The following is a 23,537-nucleotide window of genomic DNA, read 5'->3' as shown; positions in this document are numbered from 1 at the left end:
AGTAACGAACAATACTTTGAAAGTCATTCATAAGTAACTTTAATATTTTTTTCACTTCAAATTGCTATAGAAAATTCAAATAGTCCATAAACCAATGATAAATATTTGTAACTAATCTTCTAACCAATCAACCTACCAACAGAAATGACAAACTTTTTTCAGGTATTTTCCACCCTGATAAGACAAAAATTCTGGAACAACTTAACTGCTGTGGTAATCAGAAGATATTATCAGTAATCAGCAGATATTATTAGTAACATGACCAAGGCAGTCACCCCAAGCACTGCCTTTGCATGGGAGTGCAAAAACAGTGCTGCTGTCATCAGCACTGTGGAAGCTGGTGCTGCCCTGTGAGTTGTGGCTACCCCAGGCAGGGAGATGCCCAGTTATGGCTCTAATGGTATAGATAGAATGGCTTGGTACCTATTTTATTTGCTAAAGCAAATAAATATCGGTAGCCTTTAATTATACAGAGTGGAGTATGAAGAATATTAAACTCTAAGGGCTAGGTTGTTAAAGGTATTTATGAGCATCAAGTTGTTGATAGGGAACGAATGGGATTTTCTGAAGTACCTACTTACATAATCACTGAAAACCAGGATACCTGCTCATTAGACACCTAGTCTGATCCTTTATTTAAATCTATGTCTGACTTATGTATCTCATTTTTAACCATGAGGACCGTATCAATACTAGTCCTTTGAATAAAAAAAAAATGTTAGGGAAATTTTGTAAGGAGCCTTTTCAAATCCTCTTAAAATATCAGGGTAGTTTTTTTCTAATACACTCACTGTTGGCCTACGTCTGCTTCCAACAAAGCTAATACCAAAGATCCCATTTTCCCATTGAAAATAGAGTTAGAAAGACACTAAGTACTTAAATTAAGATTTGTTAAATGATCATGTAACAAGATAAATTAATTTTAACAGTACCAAAGGTGGTTATGAAACTATAAAATGGGGTGGTCACCATACTTTTATTCCTTCCTCCATGTATCTTTTGTTCACCAAATTCTTTCCTCACCTTCAGCTTGGCATCCTGTAATACAGTAGCAGCAGTAATGATAATAGTAAGGGTAATAGTAATAATTTTGTCAAACCTTATATGGTTATTTATATCCTAAGTACTATTCAGGTCAAGGAAAGATACTGTTTTTTTCAAGGAACATAATTTCTAAAGACAGCTTACTTTTAGATCTGCCCCTCCATCTCTCTAAACTTGTGCCAGAAACCATGACTCTAAATATAGCTTTGGTCATTAAAGCATGAAGTGATACATTCCATTCCTTAGAAGGAATATTCACAAGTCTACCTTGCCTCCTTTTTTCCCTGCACTAGATGAGTCTACACATGCAATTAACCAAAAGCAATAAACTCCAGAGCAGTTTGAACCAAAGCAAACTACTCCTAGGTGCAGGGTCTACATGTGTGCACAGGACAGCACCAGTTTGAGCTAAGTGGAGCAGGCTGGACATGTCAAGAACCCAGAGGATCATCCCTAGTTTCCAGGTGGCAGCGTCTGGCTGGCTGGGGCTGGCTGGGTTACAAAGATGTCAAAAGTGCAGAGCTGTGTGGCTAGGCAGCAGGCAAGACTCTGGCCCCCTGCTGGCTGGGCTGACCGGGTACAATTTACACCTGCAGTCAGCATCTACATGTGCATTTAATTGTAGTTAATTACTCCACTGTAAAATAGTACTGTCCCTGACACACACTTCTTAAAAGTTTGGTCAGATACAGAAGCATGTTAAGCTGTTAATTTGCACTCCTGATGATGATCCACAATCACATGCTCTATATTATAGTGGTGCTCTCTTCAACTGAAGCATTTTATTCTGTACATGCTCACCTCTACTCCTTCCTTATCCTTTCCCATATACTCATGGAGTTTCAAATGCCTAATATTTCAAACCAGCCTTAAGTTAAAAAATCAGCCTAGTACTGCTGAGCCCTCAACATTTACTACAATCCAGCAGAGAGAATGAAGCTTGAAAAACGTTCAATGTTCAAAGTTTCTTATCGCTTGGCTGCTTGGTGCTCACTGACATCTGACTCCCACTGAGAGAGTGAGAAAACTAAACTTGTTTGGCAGGAAGAATGAAGATGGGAGTTAAAGTGCAGGATCCCACAGGGGAATAAAAGGCCGAAGACTCAAGCCATGATAAACCAGAATAGGTATACATAAAAACTTGGCATATGCCATAGGATGCCATACCACAATCCTTGGTACATGCCAGAGGAGGTCAAGATTTTTCTATACATAAAATATGGTACTATTGCATCCCTAGAAAAATATCTGCCTCAGGGGAAGAAAAAAAGAACAAAAACCGAATATAAAACTGTATAAAAGATTCAATGTATTTGGATCTTAAAACACTTTTTCACAAAGCCAGCATACAATGATTATTTTATGGCTCACCAGATGGATTTATTCCATTGGAATCTTTGTGTTTAAATAAAGCAACAGAAAATGAGAAAAAAAATCTTTGGATATAGTTTTTTCCATGTTAAGTTTTCTTTATATTTCACTCTCTCTCTGTTCCTTCATACTAGTTTGCTAGTCTATGCTTCATGTAAGAATCCTTTCAAAATCTTTCCAAATATAATCTTAGGAAAAAATTCAAGCAATCATGAAAGCACAAAAAGGTGCAGCTTTCCTATATATGTCCCCCAGTGTCTTTAGTGTGTATTGCTTTTGATGAAAAGGAAAATAAAGGTAAAGAAAAATCACTCTTTTCTTGACAAAGTTTCCCCCAAAATATACTTTTCAATTATTTAATAAAAGACACAGCCAGAAACTTCAATGCTAGAGTGATTAAAAAAGCACTTCTTTCTAAGCTTCAAGCAAAATTCTTGGGGAAAAAAAATTAAGTTGTCTCTCTAACTTCTCTCCTTTTCTATAAAAAAAAAAAAAAATCTTGCTTAAATGCTACACTCTTCTTGTGGGAGAGACAATAAATATCTGCAATTTTCTCCCATAGAAAAAAGTATTTGGAACAAAAAAATTGATTAGTACAACTTGGACTTCCTTTTTGCATTGGGTTGTTTTTTTTTTAATGCAAGGTGACAATACTGCAATGCACTCAAAATAGGATTGTACCTCAAACCCTTCAGAAATCAGTACTGATATAGAGCCAAGCAAGTGAAGCATGTTACTAGGAACATGTGTCAGCAGTGCTTCAAAGTCTGGTCTTACCTCCTATTTATTTCTGGATTAGACTGTAGGGGGTTATATAAATTATATAAAGCCCTCCCTGTATATGTTATCAAAACAGAGGCATCTAGAATACTGTTTTGTCTGAAGGCGTTGGGACTCTAGAACTCCAAATTGAATTAGTTTGAGTTTTGTGATGATCTGGACATCCTGAAAAATACATTATTTTGAAGTGATACTAAACTCTAAAACTCTTGGTTCAGAGATGATACCCTTTATTAGACCGACTAAGAAATCACCAAAAAAAAATCTTTTGAAGTAGGCATTGGATACACCTGAGGTACTGAAAATTAATAAATACAAGTTGGCAGGTTTCAGGGTAAAATAAACTACTCCTACCATTAATTATTTCTTTCCTACTATTGTTTTTAACCGGGTCTTATTTTCCTCATCCTACCCTTGAAAACATCTGCTGGCTCAGGCCCACTGAATTAATTAAGGTTAATTATCCATCTAAGTTAAAGAATTTTTTTTGCTGTGTAAAGGCTGTGGAATCAGGTCTGGTATGAAAATAAAAAAACTCTGGTAGATTCAGAATTCTGATTCCTGTTACTTTGTTGTGTCCTAGTATTAGGAAACTTTCAGGAATGATTTCTATTTAATGGTATGTTCGTAATGGTGTCCATAAAGCTAAAAATGGGATTGTTGAACTCACACTCTATGTCATGCAATAAATAGTTCATGTCACAGGACATAAAATTAAATAAGCCACCGAATTAATTATACAGCTGTATTTGGGAATTCTGCTTTGTGGACAGATGCTTATAACTCATAGTTTATAGATCCCAAACTATCTTTTACAGGAGCTATTTAACACTTCTTTTTCTAGCTTGAAGAGTCCCCTTAGCTCCATCTTTTTTCCTTCCCAAAATGCTTTATGATGTCTAAGAAGAGTAAAGAGATGCTTCTGGGAATGTGAATAAACCAGTATATTGTATATGCAGTAACATAACAGTAACCTCTGTTATTCTTAAAGGCCCCGTATGTACCATTAACATTGATTAGGGTAAAACATCTTAGGATTCCTCTCAAGAATAAACTGTCCTTTGCTGTGTTACTGTTGTACAATTTTTAACAATTATTATTATATAAAATATGTAAAATAAGTAGAAAGGGACATTTATTTTATCAATTTGGTTTTAGGGACATGACCACTTTTTAGACTGAATTTATCAGACTTATAATGATAAATGTATGTTGTCATAATCTCTCACTGTCACCATGTACTGCTGCCCTAACAGCTTCTTTTCTTGTAAAACAGAACTGCAATCAAAAAGTTCAAAATTAATAGCTGTGAAATCTCAGGCACCCATAAGCATGTGTTTTTATCACTTCCATGCTGTGCAGATTGGGTACTCTTCTTATTTATTATTTGTGACAGTGAACAATTCCCATTTGCTTTAGTGAAAAAGTGAAGAGCTAGCTATTCGCATAACTAGTAAGGTGAAAAATAGATTTCAAATTGTTGGAATCACTTTGCAAGAACAATATTACATGGATCATAACATCCTTTCATAGTGCTAAATAGTGGTGGCCCCACTATTACTATTCTATCTAAATTCCTTCTTTTCTTTAAAACCTTCCCTGACATTCAACGATGTAACATGTTTTGTGTTTGTACAATGCCCAGTACATTGAAGTCTTACTCCATGACTAGGATTCCAGGGTACTATGGTCACCATCACCATTACTTCCAACTTAGAAAAATATCTTTATATTAACTTTATATAATATATTCTCATATGTTTATAGAATATCCTCTTAATATCATTATTATTATTGTTTCTGTTAATGTTATTATTAACATTTAAACATGCACATTTTCAAATGTTCAGATGAGTCTTATGCTTTTGTTATCCTTCATGCTAAGACCTACACAAACCCACTTACATGAGGCGCTCTGAGATTCCCAAATTAAAAATTTTATAAATCATTTTGACATAAAAGACAATAATATAATCTAAAATAAAACAAAAAGGAGAGAAGAAAGGGAAGGGAGAAAGAGGGATTAAGTAACGAACAGGTGATTTTATAAGCTAACATAGGGCATAGCTTTATGACTCTTTTCAGTTCATTTTTTGGTTACCCTCTTCATCTCCCCCAAAAATCTTGGACATAACCATGCATAATAGTCATATTTTGCTACAACACTTTGAATGGCTATTTTATGTTTTATTACTAGTAATTTTAATTATTTAAATGTGCACATGCTGCTGCATATAGTTTTAGACATTTAAATGTACATATATAACTATATGTATGTGTTTGTGTATACATACTACTTACATACAAATATATATTTTCCCTGTGATTATTCCTACAGAAACTACATGAAATATTTCCAAAAAAATACATATTTCAAATTTTAAAAAAGGAAAGGTTAAGTGCTGTAGGTGCACTATAATATGTCTCCTAATTTTAATATTAACTTTCAGAAAAAAATCATATATCCTGACAGCAAGAAAGAACTGCCTGGGGGCAATGCTAATATCAGTGCACAATTAGCAGCAGACTGAAGACACTTGTCTCAGATCTGTTTTCATGCCAGTAATCTGAATCCTAGCAGATTGAAAACCAGTGTCCCTTGATGAAGTACTATTATTTAACTACAAACTATTTGATTAGATGTAAGGGCAATAATAACACAACTAATAATGCCCAACGCTACGTGAATTGATATGTCATATTTTAAATGATCTATTCTAGTGAAGAACATAAAATAATGAAATGAAATACGATATGTTACATGAGAAGATTTTATAGCAGTCATTTTCCTTTCATTAAAAAAAAATCAGTCCTAAAAAGAAGTCTTTTCTACTGTCAATTACTATAAACCCATCACAAAGTATGAATTCCTAGTTCTTAATGCTAAGTCTTTTAAATCCTTGGACTTATTTCGTTTATTTTTTTTCTTTGATAACAGATGGATTTTCTTTTATCCTTAGTAATTTGCATCAATAGTAGATCATGAAGTCTTATAAATACATAAAGCCTTTTAGAAACATTTGATAGAGGAAAGCTTTAGCCAGTCCTTTTATATTTCTGTAACATTAATTCTCTAGGAAGGTTACCGTTTAATTTGAGTTCAGTCACTTTATATACTTAATGAGGAACTAGTAAAGAACACTTTAAATTCAGCACTCAAGACTTCTACAAAAGTACACTGAAATTCACTGTGAGAATATTCAGGATGAATTATCAGCTCGTTCAGCAAATTGTGCATGGCAAATGGAATATAGCAAACCCCCTGCCTTTGGATACCATGCTACTCAAAACTATTTTGCAATACTCTGAAGGAGAAAAAGTAAATCTGTTCTATCTGTTTTACATGTAAGGGATTTCTTACTGTTGCTTATTTTTCCTCTTTACAAAAGAAAAATTGAAAAGAAGAGAAGACTTCTTAAGCATATTTAATTAATTCTGAATATACATCATTGTGCAAAAAAGGAGAGGTAAAACGGTGTGGCCAAAGACTTTGAAGGTCTATAGAGGCAGAAAGTAATAGAGTAGTATGGTTTTGCAAACTCAGTTAATCATGTTTATAGGTTTCTTTATTTGTAGACTAAATATTATTTTCTCCAAGTTTTCTGTTTCTAAATTCAATATAGCAAAGGACAAACATACATCACAAAGACATATAAAAAACATCTTTTACAACATTATACAACTGCAGACAACTGAAAAAATTATACAGTTGAGACCTGATATCATCGTCTAACTCTAGCTTTACTGGGGCAATGTCAAAGAAGTAACACGAATATAACATAAAGTATTAACATAAAGTATTAGTGATGAATAAACCTGAGTTGATCAAACCTGAACCCACTGCAGTCAACAAGAATTTGATTCATGATTTTAGTAAGAAATGACTCTCCAGATCACAGATGCCAGAAAAAGCACAGAACGGTGAAGTCTGGGTCTCCTTTTGATATACCTTATTTTCAGACTGCCTGCCTCTATTAAACTTCATATGGTAAGTCAATTCATATTCTGCTAATATAGGTGAATATATTATTAAGTATTATATAGGGGCCTAGGCAAATGATACATTAACACATCGGTAATTTACATCGCTTTTACATGTCTATACAGATGTAAAATATGCTATGATCTAGTATGGACAGATGACCGGTTATCCTGAGATAACTGTGACAAGAAACATTATAATAGTGTCTCTCCACTAGAAAAGCCACAGAGAAAGCTAAAATGTATAGATAAGCTTCTGTATGAGGAGAGATTACATAGGTTAGGATGTTCAGGTTAGAAAAAAAGATGATTGTGGTTGATATGACAGAGTAATTGTCACAATACTAGAACTAGGGGATATAAAATGAAAAAAATCACTAATAGTTCAAAACAAAAAGAAAACAATTATTTTTCACTCTGCATATAATTAATTTGTGGAACTCACTGCCACAAAGTGTTGTGGAGACTAATTTAACCTAGTTCAAAAGAAGACTGGAAAAATTCATGCAAGATGACTCCGTCACAATTAGGACTTGCTAGACCTCTGAATGTGGGAAGCTGTAGCAGTGTAGGGGAAGGTATGAAGAAATAGATCATTCTGGACATGTCCAGCTTAAAAGCTCTTTTTTTTAGCATCCACTCTGCCACTATGAGAGGCAAGATACTGGACTAGATGGACCTGTGATCTGATTCAGTATGGCATTTTTTATGTTCTTATATTCCATTAAGTGGCAGTGGAACATAAAGTAGCTTTTTTCATACCTCAGAATAACTGGGCATATGACACTCACACTACACTACATATGACACCTACCTTACACCAATGCCTTTTTACCATTCTTTTCCGCAAAAGTAACTCTACACCAAATTGGTCTAAAGGTTTACACTGGATGTCTGCTCACAATTGTATAATATTTAAAAGGTAGTTTAAGATTGTGTAAGGGTGTTTTGTTTCCAGGCTGTAGGCATCTACTTTATTTTTCTAGTATGTACATATTTTTATATATTCCAGGTGCAATTTCTACTTTGAAAACATATATTATGATTAAAATGTAAAGTGTATATCCTAATCCCTGTCATAATAAACTGCTAATAGCATCAAGACACCAAGAAAATGAGTACTACTTACTTTAGGATCTGATTTGGCCATCCTTACATTAATCAGTATCTGCTCCATTAATAGTCCTCTTTATTTCAATGAAACAACTTCATTGTGAAGTATTACTTAATGTGAGTAAAGGTGACAGACAAGATAGGCAGCATAATTAAACTGCAGTATACATTCAAAGCAGCCCTCTGAATGAATGTTCTAAATCTGTAAGACAGTCACCACCCATGATCAGGGCTGAGGTTTACTGGCTGAGCTTTTAGTGACCTCTAGTTAAAACGATGTCTTTAAGTTTCCAGTGTAATTATTCCTACTGAAAGACGGTTCAGATTACTTGAAAATGAAATAAATACTTTTCTTTCAAAGGAATCAATTATGGTCCTTATATAAACTTGTATGGCAACTCTAACATAATTATATCTGCATAAAGTATAAGAGTCCCCGTCCCCTCTCCCGAATAAAATAAAATGATATATATCCTTTTTTTTCCTTTCAAGCAGGACACACACATATAACCACGTCATTACAACTCATTTTGTAAATGTGGATGGAGATAAGGAGCCTGATTCACTACTTCATTATTCAAATTTTATGTTGGTGTAATTTTGTTTAAAGTAGTGGTATACAAGCATACCACTGGAGTAACACCCTGGAAAGTCAGATATATTGAAACCAACAAACTTTCAAATTGGAGGGGGAAAATAATAAAATACTAACTTACACTATCACAGTAGAAATACTGAAAAAGAACAGCATAATACAATTCCTATTGTATTAGCACCTGCTATTGCATCATTAGCTGTTTCCATTTTTGTCTCTAATCTTAATTTTTGAAGATTTAGGTCCTGGCAAGATTTGCTCTGGGTTCAATTTTACATATAGAAATGGAGTTTCAAATGTATTATGTTAAATTGATTTGACTAGGCAAATGGCCAAACTTGGTCAGACAACATGCATGACCTCAGATGGGTGGCAAATTTTTAATTGCAAAAGTAGACATGCATTTAAGGTCAAACCTGTTTCACTACTATACACTCTAGAGATTATCACATGCTTGCATGAACAAATATGCTCAGTGGACCACCTAGTAGATTAAACAAAGATATATGAGTACATGTAGCCATGCACTACCCATTAATCTGAGCAACAATATGCTTAAGAATGTAATTATAGTCTCCTGAAACATTCATCAAAGTAAAATCACTCTAGGAATGTCATTAGAACAATGAATATATATTTTGCATTCAATATAGGGCCAAATTATGTTAATCAATGTTAATTCACAAAAATAACTGTGAAGTCAATGTGATTACTTGTAAACAAACCAAGATCTGATGCTTAACACATACATACACCCATGGTTCTCCACTGGGGTGCCACAAGACCCCTCATGGGTGCTGTGATACAAGTGGCCTGGTTAAAAGTGGTCTACCTGCAAGGACTGCAGTACACACACAGTACACACTCCTACTGCAATGGGGTTCTCTGGTAACCCTAAAGGAGGAAGAAAAGCTGACTTGTGCCATAGATCTTTCCAGTCCTTTCCCTCCACTACCACTCGTGGCAGAAACGGGGGTGCATGGGACACTTCCAGCTGTCCAGTTTGCCTCTCTTTGCAGGAGGTGCTGTGCAGAGTCAGTCCAGGAAGGGCTGCAGCATGAGGAAATTCTATTATCCATTTTAGGCTTATCAGAGAATCCTAATTGCAGGAGGAGCACATGCATGTCTCAAGCCTTCCTGGTCCTGCAGTGCAAGGGGTTGTGAGGGGCAGTTTAACTTAAAGAGGCAACACTTGGTTGAGAACCACTGAGGTAAATTGAGTACAACAGCAGTCTTTAAAAGGGGTTGCCTCCACATTCAAAAAAGTTGTGGAGGGGTCCCTGACTGAAAAGCTTGAGAACCACTGATATACATCTTAAAACAGCTTAAGAACCATTCACTGTATAGACAGATTCCAAATAGTTGTGGGCATATAATCAGCATGGCTCATTTTAATCTTACACTTATATAAAACCAGTGCAAATACTGCCTTTAGAGGAAATGTTCTTAACTTTAACCAAATTATATGCAAGCAGAATCAATCCCAGTTACTCTGTTGACTGATGGAAAATCAACTAGGTTATATTGCTGGTGCCTAAATTTGTGAAAATTAATAGTAATTTGTCACCAATTTAAAATAATTTATCTGCCTTAAGTCTATCGGAAATCTATTTGTTCGGTTTCATGTTAAACACTGTTTCATGATAAATATCATTGCAAACTGTGCCAGTAGGGTCCGAGCCCAAATACCCATAATCATTTTCAAGAGAACCTAAACAACTAAATTTAAGATTCAGGGCTACCTAAATGTATTTTTTTTCTCTACTTTTTAAAATGTAACAACTACTTTACTAATGTATCATGTCATGTCTCATAAATTACTCAAGATGACTTCCAGCACTAGGACACTGATTCAGAAAAGGACTTGCACATGTTCACATGGTTAGAATTAACCCTTAATTAAATGCTGATCTAAATAAGGATTCTATCCTGAATTGGAGCTTCTGGTAACACAGTGAATGAAGTTCTGTGCCAAATTTCTCAGAGGCCTCACAACTGCAGAGCAAGAAATTATCCACAGGCTGGATTATATGGCTGGGATGTGGGTTGGGGCACAGACTATGTCTAGGTGGTCTGTGAAAGATAGCATAAAGGGAACAAATCAGATCTGACCAGGAAAAAACAATCTCTTTTAGCATGGCTACAGATCAGACTAAAGAATAGGGAACCAGTACTTATGAGTTCTATTACTAAATCCTCCATAGATTTTCTGGGTGATTTTTCAGCAAGTTAATAGCTCTGTGTCTGATTTAAAAAAAAATTGAATTTATATTATTGATACAATATGGATAACTCCTAGCTCAGAAGTATTTGTTGAGGCATGCACAAACAAACACACATCAACAAATCTCTGTGACAGAGATAGTGATAAGGATAGAGATAGATAGTAGAAAACTACTTTGAAATTATTTTGGATGAAAGGAATGTATACCATAAGGATATGCACACTTATGGTTTCATTCATTTATTTGATTTTCAAGATAAAATATTTAACAAAATCTTAATAGAAAGAACCAATAAGCTTCTCTAGTTGGTCTAATAAAAGGTAATAAAAGATATTGCCTCTAGCACACTGACTGCTATTAGTTTAAACAATACATTCTGGGTTCTTGAAAATTAATAACGTAACTGGCAATGTTCTAAGGCATTTCTTTTTTTAAGGTGATGTTGCTCCCTTGTGTGCTGTTGGCTCTAGAAATAGGTGTGTTGAAGGCGGGGTAGAGATGTATCACACCAACTAATTTCAGGTTAGTCTATAAGGTATGTCTCAGTCATGCAGGTTCTGGTAGGCCAGTGGCATAATGTGCCACTGTGGGAACAAAACAAAATTTTTAGTGTGTGAACGAGAGAGTTAAAATATATGGAGAGAGAGAGAGAGAGAGAGAGAAAGTTGTTTGTCTGGATTTTTTTTGTTATATATAATATATGCAATCCCTTGTGAGTATAATCAAACTGTATTTTGAAGGTTACATCACAACATCATCTGTACACACTAATGACAGTAAAACATCTTGATTGCCAGTCAGGGGAAAATGGATGTAAATAATGAAAAAGAAATCACATCATTTTCTAAAATGTTCTATTCTACATTTGACCCAAAAAATGGGTTTCTGTTCAAATAAATTTCTACAGCCACCCTTAGGAATATATAAGATTTCACATGGTCCAAGATTTTGTTTTGTTTTATTTAGCTTTTCCTTTAGAAAAATTATTGAAATATACTTGTTCACTTTATTTCAACACATTGAGCCAAGTTCTGGTCTCCCTATTAGGTGTGTGAGTGCAGTTAGGAATCAAAGAATGATCTTATTCTACTTTGTTCGAATCTCCAAAAAACTATTTATAAAAATTAAAGGTAAGTGGGTCTTCTGAATCACTCTTTCTGGCCTTAAGGGTATGTCTTAAGGGTAAGATGACATTGCATTTCAAAGTAGATAAATTAATTGATTTTCAGGAAATCAAGCAAGTGGGACAGGATCATTCTTCAGCACCTATGTCCACTTACATGCCTACTAAGTAGAATAAATATGGCCCATACCATTTTACATGTCAAATTAAGTTATATCTCCATCTTTAAAAAAATTACTGTTCTCAAGTAAAATAGTTGAATTTCATCAACCTTCTTTACTGGGTGAGTGAGAATCACTTGGTCCTAGATTCAGTTAGGTACTTGGAACTACTCAAACACTTAAAGTTAGGCATGCGTGTATGTACCCTGCTAAACTGCTATTTTGATAATGAATCTGGTTTTGGATTACTTTCAAGTGACTTGCAAAAGGAAGTACCACATTTCTGTACTCATTTTTTATATGCTGTTTGCTGTTTTTCACCTTGGGCTGAAAAAACCACTCCAGAACATTACAAGAAACTTTATGTCATTCTTATAAGCATCCCCGCCAGTTGACATTCACTCCAATGTAACATGCCATCATTCACCACAGAGAGGTAACAGCTACTTCTGAAACTCTTAGCTCTTGGAGCTGCCCTGTTTATATATCAGTGGGTAGGTAATCCAGAGTTTTTTCTAGGCTGCAAGTGGGCTTTTTTTCCAAAGGTGTTATTAGATTTTTAAGATCAGAAGGTAATACTTTGATAACTTGACATGTCTCCCAGCACAGTACAGGCCTTAGACTTGTGTACTCTTTCATTTGTTTTTAATTAAATTTGAAAACTTTGAAAAGGTATTCAATTCAGTAAAAAACAAGGTTCACTTGAGCCTCTTTTGGCCCTGTTCTGTGGAGGTATATGACATACTAGCATAATATGTATCTGATACACCAGGCATCACATCAGGTAAGAGCTAGCAAAACTGGATGAAAATGGATATTATGGAATTAATCGGAGTGAAGAAAAATAAAGGTAATACATGGAGTGTAACACTAAATTCTCTTCTTATTTAGATATTCAGCTCATAAGAGCAAGGTTATTTGGACTATGTCATTAACTTTTGCAAGTCAATTTTAAGTAAACTGTGCAGTCAATAAACATGAAGCTGCCTCTCAATGGTTATGTTAAACTTTTGTTCTTAAAATCTTTCAGTTCAACAAAGACATATCAGTAATGCAATTTAATATAATAATAGGAATACTTTCTCCCTTTTTAGAGATTCATTCATTAATACAAGTGATAATTAAGATTGACCTTAATTACATTATTTCAAATCTTCATAGAATGTAACATTTAAAGCAATGGTCCAAGATGGGAAAAATTAGGGATAATGGATTTTTTTCTCTCTCATCTAAAGAGAAAGCAAGCCAAAAGATACTGAGCATCAGCTGCCAGACCTAGATTGAATAAAATAATATACATTCCTTTGCTAATATGTGAAACAGTAAAAAATATTATGGAGAAGCTTGCAGCATAAATTATACATAACTTATTTTACTCAGCTGGAGAATGAAAAAAAACAACATTTTACAGCTTTAATAGTTCCAAAATATTTGTTAAGAATATTTCTCAAATGTACTTAACAAAAACGTACTGTAAATGTACACACAAAGAAGAGAAAATAAAATGTCATGTTTAAGGTACTATATAAAAAGAAAACGTTAAACAATTGTAATAAATAATTTAGAGTGCTTGTAAAGGGTCTAGTTAATTAGCTAACAAGCACAACACCAGAAAGATCTGAACTCTGAAGTTTGATGATGAGCTATTATGTTTTACTGCAAAACCTTAGCACAGTCAGGTTTTATATTTGAGAGCAATGCAATAAAATGTTAACTGTACAAGCATTCTAAAACTTTCCACAGAGATGTTTACAGGGAAAATCTGCCTCTGATTTCAGGACAACAATTAATATGTAACAGAAACAGAGAAACCAGTGATTATGCCAATGCCAGATACAAGATACCAGAGTGCGCAGAAAAGCAGCATGATAGATAGGTAGGCAATTAGATAGTAGTAAAAGAATGAAGGTTCTCCATACCAATCATTTTGCATTTTTAGTATTTAACAAATGTTTATTTCATTGACTCAAGTATTTTAGGTGTATGTAACATTTCAAGATGCTCAGGAAGAAAAAGAAAAAAAAGTTTTGAGACTGTTTGTATATGTGGTTTATGTAATGCAAAAAATGAACAGCAAAGATCAAACTGGTATGTTAATATTCTAGACTAATATCCTTACATAAAAAGTCAGAAAGCTGTCAAAGTTGGCAAATCACAGCCTACTGTTCCTAAGACATTTTCTCTCCCCCTCTTGCACATGATAATAGGAATTCCTTACAGATTCAAGGCATTGCACTCCTACTCTATTCAGATCCTATCCCTTTAGGGACTATACATCTCACGGGACTGAGAGATGATGCAGTGGCAAGATAGCCATTTGCATATAGTACAAGACGGCTTCACTGAAGGGGAACCTTACAGACATGAAAAAAAACAGTACTTTACTTTTATCTCCTTACACCCCCACACCAAGCGCAGTGCATGCCCAGAAGTGGTGTTAATTTGGCCCAGCTCACCTGATGTCTTTTTGGCACTTTTATCTAATAGCTGAGTGAATCAGCTTTAGATAAAAGTGCCAAAGAGCCCCGCTGAAGCACCCAATCTCTACAGTTGTTAGGAAGCTGGGTCAAACTAACATGCTTCCTCTTCCAGCAAGGTGCTGGGGGGGTGTTTCATGTCTGTCAATGCCCAAAGACTTCATTTAACAATGGAACACTTTTGTTAAGAAAAAGTAATAAAAGCCTCAAGAATATACCTTTTATATGTTTAATTAGTCCCTCTTTTCAAGAAGCATTTCTTGCTAAACATCAGATATGGGCCATTTTTAAAACTAGCTGTGGAATACTTAACATCATACAATTTAAAAAATGTAATCTTAAAGTGTACTTTTGGACATAGTTTGACAAACTGCACAAATATTATTTTTAATGAAATATCCAAATGAGAGGTTTATAACTCAACCATAATGTTTCATATCTCTTTTCACATTGAACTAACGCTAAAGATTTTATTTTTGTCTGACTAGACCCTATAGGTACATCTGAACATTACATTCTGATTAACCTAACTAGAGGTTAGGTCAATCTAAATACCCGTTTGTTCAATGGGTTTCATCAGGCCATAAAAGTAGGGCCCAATCTAAATTAGGTCAACTGAGTAGATGACCTAACTTAGATAAAGAATGAGTTAACATGATCCAGCAAACATTGGCATGCATTTAGAGAACAGCCCCAGTTCTGAGAAAACCCAGCTTCTTGCCCCAGCCCCAGGGCTGCGCTCGTCTTACCCCTGCCAGCCTGACCAGGCTCTTAGTCTCCCAACCCTCCCATCTCTGGATGCACCCCACCTGACATGGATCCACCAGCCTCCTTCTTCCCCCAGAATCTCACCAGCCTCCCTGATCCTGCCAAACCCTCCTGTACCTGCTAAAACCTCCTGCAGACCCACTGGCTCACCTTGTTCCTGCCCGTTCCGACCCCCACCCTGAATTACTTATACCGTGTTTCTTGCACAGCTCCTAGCACTGATGAAGGCCTATGCATGCTTCTTCTGGTCTACAATTACAAGGCTTAAATCAAGCCACATGGTTATTGACCAGGTGCGGTGAACATTTGTGAACACCCTATAAAATTAGTCTAGACAGAAGGCATGACCAACATTGCCCCGGGTTTTCCTATGAATTATTTTTTAAATAGTTATTTATACATTATTATCACCAGAAAGATGATGATTTTTGTGTTGGTTATACTGTTCATTTAAGACTAATTATCCCCATAATGTATGGGCTTCTATTAACACCTGGAAGTTACATGTGAATAGCTACAGGAAAACGGACCCTTTTATTTTACTGCTACAACTCACATGTGTACTAACGCACCCTTCAGAGTGCTTTTCCAGTCAGAGACTGTTTAATACATAACAGCTACAAAAATGGATTAACTGAATAACCCACTAAATGAATTTTTTAAAATTAATTTGTTCAAAGATAAGTGCTATGAACTGGGTAGATTTGTCACTACATCTGTGTGTAATAACAGCTTTCTTTACTAAACATTGCATTTTCTAACTAGCAAAAGCATAAGGATAATTCTAAAGGATTACAGAACTGATAGGCACAATGTACCTCAAGCAAAGACATAATGCCATTCACAAATTTCTGCATAGCTTCTTCTAATCACACTGATAATATCTTTGGCAAACACATCTAGAACATTTTAAATATCCTGTCTATCACTGTTCATTTTCTGGCAGTTAAAAGAAAGCCAATGGACAATAATGGACCCCAAAACCCCAAGCAAAACAAAATAAAAATCTACCAAACCCCTCACTTCCTAAAGGGCCTGTTCTCCAAAGAATGCTAATCTAAACATTTTTCATTCGTTCCTAAAAGTTTCACTGAAAATTCTGCTCACACATAAGCTTCTATCACACTCAACTGTAAAGAAAAAATGGAGTATAACTTCATAAATTTATAAACCAATACTGATAATTAAAAGTTATGAGTTATGTTTTATGATTATGGTTAAGGAAGCATAAGAAGCACTTGTGATGCACTGAGCTTCCTTAACTACTACTGTCTGTGCTGATATTAATAGCCTTTGGCACCTCATAGCAGCCTTCAGCAACTTAAAATTTCTGGTAATAAGGCCATGATCCAGAAGAGCACTTACTTAAGTCCATCCCTGTTCTACAAAGCACTTTTTTCATGTTCTTCACTATAAGCAAGTGGTTAAGTTCTAGGAAACTCAAGAAAAGTTAATCACAGGTTTAAGTGCTTCGGTAAATTAGAATGGACTTCAAAGGGGAAGCCTAAAAGAATATACTGTTTCAGACATAATATCATGTTAATAAGACAAGAATAGCTTTTAAAATGAGCTCCTGCAAAGGAATTCAGGAAAAAATTATAGAGAACCTTGCTGTAAAGTAAAGGTTAAATGTGAAAGTTCTTAGTGATCTAAATTAAACAGAAGTCAGCTATCAAACAAAGAAATGTACATTTCTATTTTTAATAAGTATGCCAAGATATTTTGCTGTTTATATGGTTTTCCATTGTAGTATGCTAAAAAATTGCAGTCCAGAATGATGTATATGGTATTAAACTTACACACACACATGCTTGCACAAGCACACACACACACACGCACATGCACACCCAAATATGAAATACGTTAAAGAAAAATGTATTGCCACAAATCAGAATGAAAGACCTTGCCCATGTACTCTCCTAGGCACAGCAAACCGTTTTGTAAAGAGATACCTTATATCCTGACGACAATACTGTGGATTTGATGATGTATCTATTACGAATTCTAATTACATTAATGGCTAATAGATATCACCCTCATCTACAGTTCCTCAGGACAAGAAGTTCCTTAATTGCCTATTTATTTGTCTTTAAAACTTTACACACCATATTATGTTTCAACAGAACAAAAATAATTATTAGTGATAAAAGGAAGACGGACAACTTTTAGCTAATCACTTCCTGAAATGTACATACTAATATCCGACTTGTATGATCTGCATGTACAGTTATGATACAGTCAACGTAATTTGATAATAGTTTATTTATAAATGTTTTGTCTTCCCTTCTAAATAAAATGCTGAACAAAAATATTTCCTGATTTAAGATTTCAAAAGTAAGGATTATTTTGGAAATCAATCAATGCCCAAATGGTAATGTTTGAAACATGAAAAGTTGACCTATTCTTTTTATAAACCGTGTCCTAGTATGTTCTCTACTATGTGGAAACATACACAAAAAATACATAAATGTCACGAAGTACTAACTTAGCTGGTACTCAGAGGATGTATGCAATAGAAGTAGTCTGCCAAAAGCTATAATTTAACATTAGTCCTGCTGTGTCTGTGAAAACAGTAAGAATGACCACACTTCTTAAACTATATGAATGCTTTAAGGGGCCTTTGCATTTGCTAGGTTTTGACGTTATGATTTATTTTGGAGGAAGAAAGTTTAATTGCCATGTTAACAAAGATATTAAACTGATATATTAAGTAACGTCAACTTTTCAGTGTATTTTAAAATAACACTTATGACAAGACATTTAAAAATCTGCTATATACTACTCAAGCATAATAAACTTCATAACAAATCAAACTACTAACTTGCAAAACTGACAGACATTAACCGAGAAACTGTCTTTGTATCAAATTAGATAAACAATGGAGTAATTCAAGATGTATTTCTTTCAGTATGATTGTTGCATGAAAAATTATAATAAGTAATTTTCTTCTCCGAGGATACATTGTATGTCAAAAAAATTCCTGGTAATATAATGTAAATAAGAAGTAAGATAATATATTTTTGTACAATAACCTCAAAGTGGGTACTCATCAGAACAAGTAGTCATTTGTATGTACTAATGTTCTACCAATTTCTACTTTTAATATGCAACTCATTTTTCCTCCACAATAAATGATACTCTTGTCAGTTTTTAATTTATGTTAGATGAATTTATCCAACAAGAAAGATTTAGTAGCCAATTAGCTTAAGTTCTTTCTATGCTGGCATAGTGATCAGTAAAAAAAGGTTATCTGCTGTGTCTTCAATAAACCACAGTAAATGGAAGCCTCAAAACCTTTATAGTGAATTATATTTTATACAGACAGTAGTTGTGAAACTAACATTATAATGTTCTCTCCAAGAGGGAGCTAGCGAAACATTTCAGTGGGAAACTCCTGTGTCAAATGTTCTATAAAACATCTGTATGACTCGCAAAACAACACACACAAATAATACCAGCAAATATTACATCAATCACACATTTTTGTGGCTCAGCTAAAATAATGAATGGCTCATGAAGTTGACTTCTGCTTACAGTATTTTTAGTATTCACAAGCAGAATGCAAGTATCGGCTATATATTATAAATGTCAATTTTAGCAGACTAACAGATGTTTCAAAGAATAAAAAATGGAATATTTCACCATATTTGCATATTAATAAGTAGAGAAGCAGGCATTTTTTGTCAAACTACACAGGATTTCCATGTCTCAGGCTTGGCAACATATTTGCATGAATCAGCATTCATGTATCTGTAGCATCCCTCAAAATGTGCATTGTAGTTGAGAAAACTTTCAGAATGATTTTCTATGTGGCTCCCCCAGTAACAGAACCAACTTTTAGCATGCAATCCCTGAACAGATAAGGCAAGCAGCGTTATCTAAGTTTGAAACTAAACATATACTGAACTGAACATAAAGTGATTCTCCACCATTTTACCCAATTTTATTTCAGGGATTGCATTGCTGTGTCCCTCACACTGGTTCTTACACTAGCAGAACTCCACTCACTACAGTGACAGATCTGATCAGTGTGGCTGAGGACAGAATCATTCTTTTGAACCCCTTCCATTGAGAAATCTCTCAGCCTGTAGGAGGTTCCACTAAAATCAGTAGGACTCCAGATAAAGTCAAGTACTACTTAGCATGAATAAAGGGGGCAGAACTGGATCCTTCTCCCAGGTAATGGATTTCCTTTAATAACCTTCAAAACAGTGAAAAACATGTCACATGTCACAGTAGAGGCTAATTCTGAATTCACCCAGACTTACAGGTATCAAAAACAATTTTCCTAATAGCAATGGAGTCACATTAGTGTAAATTAGATCACAAACAGGCAAATACATTACACAGACACCTTAATGACTAGCCTGGCAATTAAAACTGCTGACAACACAATGGCTTCAAATTCACACACATGTGCACGCGCACACAGACACACCCAGCTTTAGCAAGTGAGAATAATGTCAGAGTGCAGCTTCCTTCCTGATTAGGTACAGATGCCTGGGTGCATCCCTCCCTCAGTGGGATGCTGCTGGCTCAGTAGGTGGAAACAGTTCCCTGTCCCTGTCAGCAATTCCCTGGCAGCAGTGAATCCTTGCTAACTCCTTCTGCCCACTGTTTCTTTCAGAGGGACCCTGGCAGCTTGGCTGTGTGTGCATGTAGTGATGGTTGTTGTAGAGACTGCTGGATTTGATGCTGTCTGGCTAGCTTAGACTTGATGGAGGGAGTGCATGAAAAGGGTGTAACAGAGAGCCGACTGGCTCCAGCTGACTTGTCTGCCTGTAGTGCTCCTGGCTGGCTGGCTGGCAGGGTGCTGCTTAGATATGTGTGGAATGTGTGCTGGGGGCTGATAAGGGGATCTCTGGTTTTCTTTCCCTGCTTGATACATGTCATGGCTCCTAGCTGGAGGGGATGGGAGTAATGGGGTCAGAGAAGGCCTGTCTTGGCACTCTAACCTACTTTGCTGTGGGCTGCCTCTGAGCAGTAGTGTGGCTGTGCTTTACCTGAGTACCTGAGTCCTTTACCTGCTCATTTCCTTCGCTGTCAGTGAGCTGGCTGGCTGTTTGGGGGGTGAGAGAAGATAAGGACCTTGCTTTCCAGATCTGTTTGCTATGCTCACCCTGGCTAGTTGCAGGCAGTGAGTGCTGGCTGCACAGGCCAAGACAGTGGCAGGGGTGTCTCTAGCTCCCTTCCTGTGCTTGGTTCTGGGTCTGTGAGGGTGATACGGCAGGTGTCTCAGCCTCCTTGCTGCCCTGGTGGGATGGCTCTGTGTGTGCATGTGCGTGTGTGAGGGGGAAGAGTGCATAGAGAGGTGAGGTAGTCAGGGGATGCCCCCAGCTCTCTTACCTGCTTGCTGTACTTGCCACTGGCCTGACAGCTGTACTCGGAGCAGTGGTCCGATCCGATGGAGATGTTGTCTCCTGCCCCCACAAAAGTGTTGGCCGGGGGCAGTTCCTGCACAGCCTGGTGCTTTTTCCCAGCGGTGGGGGACTGCGGGTGCAGCTGGACGGTAGGCAGCGGCGAGCTGGATTTGTAATGCCGGGCCAGGTCGGGGCTGCCTGGCCCACCATTGACTGAGCGGTAGCGGCCCATGCTGGGGCTGTCAGAGAGCTTCTCGTTGACACTGTCGTAGCGCTGCCCATTGGGCTTGGAGGCCTCAACGGTGACAATGCTACTGTAGAGAGGCTGCTTGCCTTTCTTTCCCTTCTTGTCCTTCTTGGGCTTCTTGGCCTTGTCATGCTGCTGTGGGGTGAAGAAGTCCTCGTGGTCCTTCTTGCCAGCCTCGTAGCCATGCTTGCCCTTGGAGCGGCAGTAGCGGGCCATGACCACCACCAGGATGAGCAGGATGACAGTCATGATGCCAGCCACGACACCGATGACTATGCTAAGGCGCTGCTTGCTCAGCTCATAGCTGGGGTCACCAGCAATGTCCTGGGCTAGGGGCGTGTGCAGGCTGCGGGCCACCTGGCTCTCCACTACGGTGGCATTGGAGAGGCTCTCATTAACAAAGACATGAAGCAAGGCGGTGGTGGCCTGGGGTGGCTGACCGCTGTCATTCACCTGAACCACGAGACGGTGGAGACCATAGTGCTTGGGCTCCAGCTTGCCCACAAGTGACACAACACCGCTGGCTGGGTCTATCTCAAAGAGCCTGAAGGGGTTGCCACCTACAATGCTGTAGTTGAGGTCAGCGTTGAGGCCAGCATCAGTGTCAGTGGCCACCACAGTGGCCACCACAGTGCGCAGGTTGCTGGAGGGTGGCAGCACAGTGTAGGAGCTGTTGCTGGGGAAGGTGACAGTGGGCGCATTATCATTCTCGTCCATGACGAAGAGGGACACAGTGGCAGTGGCTGAGCGGGGTGGTTCTCCACCATCCACCGCCTTCACCCTGAAGGTGTAGCTGGTTTGCTGCTCCCGGTCGAAGGACACGGTAGAGTAGATGGTACCCGTGTCATTCTCAATGGAGAAGATGCCGGCTGCACCGTCCTGCTCACCAGCCTGGATGGACAGGCTGAGCTCAGCGTTGCGGCCCTTGTCAGCATCCATGACAGTCACCATGCCCACAGGGCTGTTGGGCTGCAGGTTCTCCTTCACATAGAAGGTGAAGACATCTTGCATGAAGCGCGGCTCATTGTCATTGCGGTCTGCCACGCGCACCACCACAGTGGTGGAGCCCTGCAGCGCCGGCACACCCTTGTCGCGGGCCGTCACCTGAAACTCATAGGTGTCACGCTGCTCACGGTCCAGCACGGCCTGCACCAGTACGTCCCCAGAGTCGGGGTCGATGCTGAAGAGGCCGCCAAGTGCCTCAGCTGACAGCGGCGATGGCTCCAGAGAGTAGGCGATCTCAGCGTTCTTGCCGCTGTCAGCATCGGTGGCCACCACTGTGGCCACACGCTCACCTGGCACATTGTTCTCCGGGAAGGAGACCTCCAGCACAGCCTGACCGAACGCAGGCGGGTTGTCGTTGGTGTCGCCAACACGCACGAGCAGCGAGTTGTTGCTTGACAGGCTGGGGCTGCCCGAGTCCACGGCCACGATCACCACATGGTAGTCGCGGACGGCCTCATAGTCGAGCGGCGCAGAGGTGTGAAGGAAGTACTTGCGCTTGTTCTGCGGCTCGCCTTCACCCTCGCTGGCCGGCTTGAGCTGGAAGGGCACGTCCCCCACCACAGTGCAGGTCACCACACCGTTCTCGCCCTGGTCGCGGTCGGACACCTGCACCAGTGCCACCGGTGTGTCCACCAGCACGTCCTCGGCCACGCTGGCCACGCCGTCCCGCAGTGGGATGCGCCCAATCTTGCGGATGTCAATGGTGGGCACGTTGTCATTCTCGTCCCGGATGTTCAGCACCACCGTGGCCTTGTCGGTCTTGGGCGGCTGGCCGCGGTCGCGGGCCATGACGGTAAAGCGGAGCTGGTTGACCTCCTCGCGGTCGATGCGGTGCAGCACGCTAAGCCAGCCCGAGGTCTCGTCCAGCCGCAGCAGGCGCCGCACCGACTCGGTGGCCGCCCCGAAGACGTACTCGATCTGCCCGTTCACCCCCACGTCCAGGTCAGCGGCCCGCAGCTGCAGGATGGGCGTCCCGGGGCTGCTGTTCTCGGCCAGGTCTGCCTCATACACGCTCTTCTCGAAGCGCGGGCTGTTGTCATTCACGTCGGTGATGAGCACCCGCAGGATGGCCTGGGACGAGCGCGCCGGCTCGCCGCCGTCCCGCACCCGCAGGCTCAGCTCGTAGGAGTCCCGCTGCTCGCGGTCCAGCGCGCCCTTGACGATCAGCTGCGGCTGCTTCTCGCCGTCCACCGTGTCGGCCACCTGCAGCTCGAAGACGCTGCTGCGCGCGGCGGCGTCCGCCTCCTGCCTCCGCTTGCTGCCGCCGGGGTAGAGGGCGCCGTCGGC

At 38.6% G+C, this 23,537-nt stretch overlaps 1 protein-coding gene across 3 annotated transcripts in view; it reads right to left on the bottom strand.

The window, feature by feature from the left end:
• Nucleotides 1-23,537, bottom strand: part of PCDH7 (protocadherin 7) — a 428,058-nt gene that overhangs the window by 402,292 nt on the left and 2,229 nt on the right. For 2 of the 3 annotated variants that reach the window (XM_019553187.1, XM_019553186.1), the window contains exon 2: nt 20,985-23,537. This exon is cut by the window's right edge. In XM_019553187.1, coding sequence (XP_019408732.1) covers nt 20,985-23,537 — 2,553 coding nt within the window. The remainder of the gene's footprint in view (nt 1-20,984) is intronic. The other variant, XM_019553185.1, reaches the window with a different exon arrangement.

Source organism: Crocodylus porosus, unplaced genomic scaffold (genome assembly GCF_001723895.1).
Source record: "Crocodylus porosus isolate Cpor-Errol unplaced genomic scaffold, CroPor_comp1, whole genome shotgun sequence".
Taxonomy (NCBI): Eukaryota; Metazoa; Chordata; order Crocodylia; family Crocodylidae; genus Crocodylus; species Crocodylus porosus.
Note: the sequence above shows the minus strand (reverse complement) of the source record. Positions and strands in the feature narration are given on the sequence as shown.